This window comes from Apis cerana, linkage group LG8 (genome assembly GCF_029169275.1).
Source record: "Apis cerana isolate GH-2021 linkage group LG8, AcerK_1.0, whole genome shotgun sequence".
Classification (NCBI taxonomy): Eukaryota; Metazoa; Arthropoda; class Insecta; order Hymenoptera; family Apidae; genus Apis; species Apis cerana.
In genome coordinates, this window is record NC_083859.1 from 7,938,035 (window position 1) to 7,945,698 (window position 7,664).

Sequence of the window (7,664 nt, forward strand, 5' to 3'; positions counted from 1 at the left end):
AGCAATTAAGCGAGCGGAGGGGAGAGGAAAGCGAGAGGGAAAGATGGTGGTGGACGGAAAAACTCGGGGCGAGAGATGGAACGGGCGAGATAAACACGCACGGAGGGAGGGGAGGAGGAGGAGGGGTAACCTACAAAAGCAGCGCCTCCCGCGTGGCCTGCAATTACGTATGCACCTCTCTGAGAGAGGCCCGTGGCGGCTTCGCGGTTGGCTGCGCTTCCTTCCTGTCTGCCGCAACCACCTCTGCGTGTGCGTGCGTATTATCCATCCGCCTGCCTTGTTTATTTTTTCCTTCTCTTTTTCTTCTTTAGCCAAGCCACCCTACGCGCCCCCGATTCACCGTTCGTTTCGACGATCGATCACTCGGGGACGGGAACATCCTTCTTGGATCGGTTGCACACGAAGAGTGGCCGCAGTTTCGGAAATTCGGAGGGTATGCTGGGTTTGAAGGAGGGGTTTGGCGAAGATTTTCGAAAGGTTTGCAGGGATTGGACGATTTTTTTGTGAAACTAATTTCGATAAAACGATCGTTCGTGGATAGGTGCATCTTCTTTGGAGTTGGTTCAAGAGTGGTTCTGAGATTTGGATTACAAGTTTGGAAAATTTGTGTTGAGGTTTTGGAAAGTTTAGAGGTATATAGGAAGCATTCAACAATTTTTTGGAGAATATGAAATTGTAGGTAATGTGAGATCATTCGTGGATAGAAGAATTCTCTTTAGATCGTTGGTTGACGAGTGATTCGACTCTGAGATTTGGATTACAAGTTTGGAAAATTTGTGTTGAGGTTTTGGAAAGTTAAGAGGTATATAGGAAGCATTCAACAATTTTTTGGAGAATATGAAATTGTAGGTAATGTGAGATCATTTCTGAATAGATGAATTCTTTTTAGATCGTTGGCTGAAGAGTGATTCGACTCTGAGATTTGGATTAAGAGAAAATTTGGAAAATTTGTGTTGAGGTTTTGGAAAGTTAAGAGGAAAGATTCGACAATTTTTAGGTATGAAACTGTGGATAGTTTGAGACGATCATTCGTGGACAGGAGCATCCTGTTCAGATCGCTAGTTGAAGAGTGGTTGGACTCTGAGATTTGGATGATGAATTAAAAGTTTGGAAAATTTGTGTACAGGTTTTGAAAAATTAAGAGGTATATAGAAAGGATTCGACAATGTTTTGGATGTAACTATGGGTAGTTTGAGATCATTCCTGGATAGATGAATTCTCTTTAGATCGTTGGCTGAAGAACTCTGGTTGGACTCTGAGATTTGAACGATGGACTAAAAGTTTGTGTAGAGGTTTTGGAAAAATTAAGAGGAAAGATTCGACAATTTTTAGGTATGAAACTGTGGTTTGAGACGATCATTCGTGAACAGGAGCATCCTGTTCAGATCGCTAGTTGAAGAGTGGTTGGAGTCTGAAATTTGGATTAAAAGTTTGGAAGCATTTGACAATTTTTTGAAGAGTATGAAACTGTAGGTAACGCGAGATCATTCGTGGATAGATGAATTCTCTTTAGATCGTTGAAGAACTCTGGTTGGACTCTGAGATTTGGATGATGGATTAAAAATTTGGAAGGATTCGACAATTTTTTAGAGGATATGAAACTAGTCTCGAAACGATCATTCGTGGCTGAAGAGTGGTTGGACTCTGAGATTCGGACAATGGATTAAAAGTTTGAAAAGATTCGGCAATTTTTGAACGTGAAACTAGTCTTGAATCATTCGTGGAGCATCCTGTTCAGATCGTTGGAAGGAAAGTTTGGAAGGATTCGACAATTTTTGGTTACGAAACGATCATTCGTGAACAGGTACATCTTCTTGGAGTCGTTCGCTCTGAAATTTGAATGATGAATTAAATGTTTGGAAGGATTCGACAATTTTTGAACGTGAAACTAGTCTCGAAACGATCATTCGTGACAGGACAGGAGCATCCTTTTGAAATAGCTGTCCGAAGAAAGACATTCCAACATAAGAACGGATATGATAGATTAAAGGTTTGAAAAGATTTGTGTAGAAGTTTCGAAAAGTTAAACGGAACGTAGAAAGGATTCGACAATGTTCGAGTGTGAAACCTGTTCTTAGGAACATTGTCTGAACAATGGCTCTAATATTTGAATGATAGATTACAAATTTGGAAAGTTAAGGAGGATTGGAAAATTTTTGTACGAAACGATCATTCGTGGACAGGACCTTTCACGATGACTGAACGGTGATTAGGCTTCGAGGTTTGGACGATTAAAAGATTGGAAGGATTTGCGATGATGTTTTGCGGGCAAAGATAGGACCTGTCCAACACTTCAAATTTGAAGAATTAGAACGAAATCGGATTGGATTCCGAATTGAAGACTAATTTTGGAATAATTTTGGAAATTTTTCTCTTGATACCATTTACCCACGAAGATCGCGTGGAAAATTTTGGAGAGTTAAAAAAACCGACACACGAATATAATCCAAAAATATTTGGAATCCTCGATCGGATTCCAAAAAGAAAGAATAGTTGGCCGTGAAACGTCCGAAGGATTCTCCAAGGAATTTTTCCACCGATTCCGAGATCCATCTCGAGAGAAATTCTTCACCCCTTCGCTCATTCCTTCATTTTTCTAACCGACTCGAAAAAAGAGAAGAACGCCTTCCAACTTCTCCAATTTTCATTGATAAAACACTCTCCTCCTAAAATACTCCCTCCATCCCCCCTCGACACTCGGCTCGATTTAGCCAGAGGAAGAAGAAGAAAAATCCAAGGGGGATGCACACGTGTAGCACACCGATCCATATTCCACGAGGGCCACCGTCACCTGTCAAAACACGTATACCGTTACACCGATGGATGAGAAGCAAGATGCAGGTTTTCGATCGAGGCCGATAATCGAGGAGATTACACCTCTCTCCTTTTCTCTTTCTCAAGCTCTCGCATGGTGAGCTGGTAGAGGTTCTCCGTGGCCCCGTGTCAGAAGGTCATCAGCACCGGCCGCCTCTCGCAGGCCTCGAGAGAAAGAGGGTCGTAAGAGAAGTCGTAAAGAAGTCGCGGAGATTCCGGCCAGCCGCTTGCCCAGCGACAGATAGAGATTTGATTCCGATTAGGGGAGGGGGGGAGGTTTGGTTTTTTAGCGGAGCACGGGTTAACAGAGGGCCGAGTATGATCCATGCGCGTCGGCGAGAATCAGGGATATCGCGTTCCAGGGACCGGAGATCCGACCGGCTGTATCGAGTTTCGAGTGGCGGCCTCCTCGTCCACTTTTTGGCCCCCTTTCCTTTCTCTCTCTCTCTCTTTCTCTTCCTCGAGCGATACTCCTCCGCTTTTTTCACGCTTGGCAGGCGACGGAGAACCGAGAACTATCGGCGTTACTTAGACCGTACGCGCTATCGCTTCTCTGCTAAAAGAGAATCGAGTTGTGCGGATCAAGTATACATATATGTATATAATGGAATTATAGAAATACTGCACAAAGGATATTGTTCTCGATGACTGAAAATTAGGGCTTGGTATGTCGAATCTTGTACGATATTTTATTGAGAAATGAATTAAGGATGAATTTTGTAGTTGCTGGGTGAAAAAAAGAAAGAAACAGAAAAAATCAAAGGGGGTGAATCGTAGGAAGCATATTACGTAAAAAGTAGAGTTTTATAAGAAGAGAAATCCAGTTATGATAACGTTATAAACGGATAATAATTAGTAACTGAATTCTGTTTAAGAGAATATCGATAAAACGTTTCTGAGTCATTTGCCAAAGCAGAGAAAGAGAGAGCGAGAGAGGCGTTTCGGCGATCGCGTGCTCGTCCGAACCCGGCTGAATCGAGAAACGGCTAGCTCTCAATCGCCTTCCAACTCGTGGCCGTCGGTTGTTCCATCCACTTCCGAGCGATTTCGAATTTAACCTTTCCCGTTTCGAAACGAATAACTTATCAATTGGAACGTTTGTCGATCCGTTGTTAAATTTTTTCGGGATAAATTCGATTGCGATTCCTTTCCGTTCTCGATTGGAACGGAGAGCGAAGAGGGGGCAAGTTTTCAACCAATTTCTCCTGTTTCTTTTCTCGTGGCGAGGGCAAGGGTCGAACAAGACGACATAATTAAACATCCGCGGCGTAATTAACGAGCTAGAGAACCGAGAAGAGGACGCCATTAGCGACCGTTGAACCGAGTCACGAGGGGAAAACCAGTCGACGCGCATTCTAACTATCCCCTGGCCACTCGTGCCCGACGGTTCGACGATCGGCTGGTGGAAATATCGCGGAGAAACCTGCCTGGAAGAAAGAAAATTTGACAAGAGCGCACGATTTTAGCCTTATCGATCGATTACACCTCTTCCTCCTCCTCCTCTTCTTTTCTTTTCTTTTCTTTTTTTATCGGAGAGAAGACAGAAGAAATCGGCGAAGGGGGAAGATAAGATACGGGGTCGCGCAACGCGCTGCCTTTGGGGTATTTGCCTTTGAGTGAATCCGGACCGATATCTTATCGAGCCGATTTACCAAACATCCTGTACAACAAAATCCCAACCGCACCTTTTTCGATCGATCGTGAAAAAGTACGGCTCCTCTTTTCTTTTCTTTAAATACAAATCATCCACTTGGATTATTAGAAAAAGAAACAAAACTACAAGATCAATTAAAAAACAAACCTGTCCTAAAAAAAGGATTCAAGGAATCAAAACCTTTAAACTATCCTCTTTATCGCGATTCCTTGGAATCCAATCCAATCAACTCTCTCTGACACACCCGCCCACGCGTAAATACACGCGTAAAAACCCTTATAAGAAAGCATCCCCGAGTTTACTTACTGTGGGCATAGTGAGCGGCTGCTGCTGCGGGGTGATGGGCGGTCGGCCCCGCGTGAGGGTAGTAGCCCCTGTAATCGGTGGGATTGCCAACGACTCCCGCGACTCCTGCACCCCCCGAGGGCGGCTCCAGCGTGGATCTAGGGGGCTCGTACCACCTGGCCGCGCTCGACTCGCTGCTCATGTCCATCCTGTCCGACTCTTTGCCGCGTCCTTTGTCCCGCGAGGCGTGATGAGGGGAGGGGGGAGAGGCCGACGATCCTCCTCCGGCGTGCGCTGCTCCTCCGTCCCGAGGAGCGACGTCCAGGCGACGGATGGCGGAGGAGGGGGAGGAGGGGGAAAGGGGCGCAGAGATGGGGGAGAGGGAGGGATTAGGAACGGTGGCAGGAACGGTGCCTCTCTGCCGGAAGCCTGGTGGTCCTAGTGGGGCCTCTCCTCCGAGGGGAGATCATAGGTGATTCCCGGCGGTTCGTTCACGATCCAAGGATAACAATTGCTTCTGTCTCTGACCCCGCCTTCTGCAACAAGAGGAGAAAAAAGGAATGGTAAGAAAATTCGTTTGTTTTTTCTTCTTCTTCTTTCTTTCCAAGATTGCAAGGGGGTCGACTCGTTTATCGCGCGATTTCGTGAAAAAGCGCGCTTACCAGAGGCTCGCCAGGAGGGAAGGAAGGATTGGCATTTCGCGGGAAGAGAGAGATCGGTCGAGCACTTCCCTTCCTCCCTTCGAAACTTTTCTCTTTCCTCCCCGCGGACCACTTTTCCGACCGATTTCGAACGATCGACGAACGAAAGGAGGGAAGAAACCGGGAAAGAAACTCACTCGCGTAACCGATAACCGATCTCAGTAGAGATCCAGCGTTAATTGGAGAAGCTCCGGAGGTTTCGAAACGGCACCGATCCCCAGCCCGCTCGGCGATCAAGTGGCACGAAATCGTTTTATCGATCGCGGCGCACGGCCGATGATCAAGGTCATCGGTGACGCAACCGAAGGGACCCCTCTCGATACCGATACGGGGACGAGAACGAATGGAAAAATGGCCGAACGACTGGTGGGGGGAGGAGGCCTTTCCCCCCGTTGGAAAATTTACAATTATTTTCTCCCCTCCGTCCCCTCGTTTCACGAGCATCTAACTCCGAAAATCCGAAAATTCGCCACTCTCGATTGGAGCAAGTTCGAAGAGGTGTACGGGGAAAGATATTTTCTGTAAAGGTTCGTCGAATCGAGGGGACAGAGTCCTTAAAGGAGGGAGATAGGGAGAGAGAAGAGTGTGTATCCACGTGCGTGTACGTGGTGTGCAGTCGGTGACGGAGCACTTCCAAAATTATAAACGTACGTCCGGGGCAAATAAAATACTCGAGAACGAGATCCGATAAGATTAAACGCGAAAAGCCTCGAGATAAGATTAAAACATCGGCCGCTGCCGCTTCTCTTAATTTTTCATTTGTAGGATTTTCGTTCTTTATGTGTTCTCGATAATGTGTAATTTTTCTCATCGATCATGTTTTTGCGGAAAGAAACGGAGATTACTGCTACTAGTACTGCTACCAACTACCGCTCGACGAGAGAATGAAAAAGAATGAACATCCTACCTCGATTCTCTTCTATTCGTTCAATTATACATTAAATCATCGACTCCGTTATTTGAGTTATCGAGCTAACGTCCGGAATACGATTACAGATACGAGCGAGGAATATCAATCAAATTACGTTGGACGAGCCGTCGTTTACTTTTTTTTTTTTCTTCTTTTCGATCGATAGTTTTATTTATTTCGTTTTTTTTTTCCTTTTCCCCGTGGAATTAAGAAGGCAATCTAAAATCAATTTATACATTATACCGTAGTAAAGTGTCGTTTAATCCTCCGGCCTAGTTGTTCCACGAATGTTAACTATAATCTTTTAATCCTCTTCGTTATTCGTTATTCGCGAGTAAATGTTATAAACGATGTCATCTACGAACGATCTATATATAATTCTGTTCCTCTTTTTTATTTTTTATTTATAGGTAAAAATGAATCTCGAATTTGTCGGTTTGACACTTTGAAGAAGAAAGGAAGAATCGAGCCGTGAGAAGGATTTTATTTTCCGTTTCTAAAAATGTGTAATCGTAAAAATGGATAACCTATAGGTCGATGGAAAGACGATCGAGATATCGGCGCCAATATTATTTTCAATCGATCACTTGTCCGCATCGTGGGCCTGCACGAGTTTAGATTAACGAGATAAGCGATTTCGAAGATAACCGAAAATTGATTTTTCGTTTGGAAGAAGATTATAAAAACAATTCCAAAAATTATTTTCACCGCTAATATATATATAGATAGTTCTAAAAATAAAACTATCTGTTTAAAATCCAAATAGATACTACGAATCTACGAATGAAAATTCAACTCTATTATAAAAATCGAATTAACGTTCAATAGCCCGTTCATATTCCCTACCGTTAAACTAATACACCAAAAATAGATGGCTATCTGGTGGTTTCGAGCAACTACGATATTTCATCGAATCGCGAAAGGATGCGAAGCGACGAACCTTATCTCGACTTATCGACCGAGCATAGATAAGATTTCGCCTCCGAAAAACATCCAACCCAAATCCCTCGACGAACTTCCATCGGAGAAACACGTTCCCGCGTCCCCCCGTCGCAAATTTTCGTTTCGAGATTTATCGCGAGAAGCTTGCTTGTTACGTCATTGAGGCGAAAAAAACATCTCCATCGAGGCGAGCCGACCGATCACGTATCGCATCGACTAATCTTATCGAGATTCGAGTTAATCTTGTTCCGTCCAAAAACGGCCGTCCGTTTTACGCGTGCAAGCAAATCACCACCGATGACACACGCGCCGATGACACGAACAACACGATGGACAATCTCGAAATTCGGCCAAAGTC

The 7,664-nt window shown here is 44.5% G+C and overlaps 1 protein-coding gene across 6 annotated transcripts in view; it reads right to left on the reverse strand.

The window, feature by feature from the left end:
• The window catches only part of LOC108003869 (GATA-binding factor C), a 75,892-nt gene that overhangs the window by 63,908 nt on the left and 4,320 nt on the right, over window positions 1–7,664 (reverse strand). For 4 of the 6 annotated variants that reach the window (XM_062078591.1, XM_062078590.1, XM_062078586.1 and 1 more), the window contains exon 2: window positions 4,775–5,289. In XM_062078591.1, the coding sequence (XP_061934575.1) occupies window positions 4,775–4,961 (187 nt within the window). In that variant the 5' untranslated portion in view covers window positions 4,962–5,289. The other 2 variants (XM_062078589.1, XM_062078587.1) reach the window with 2 other exon arrangements.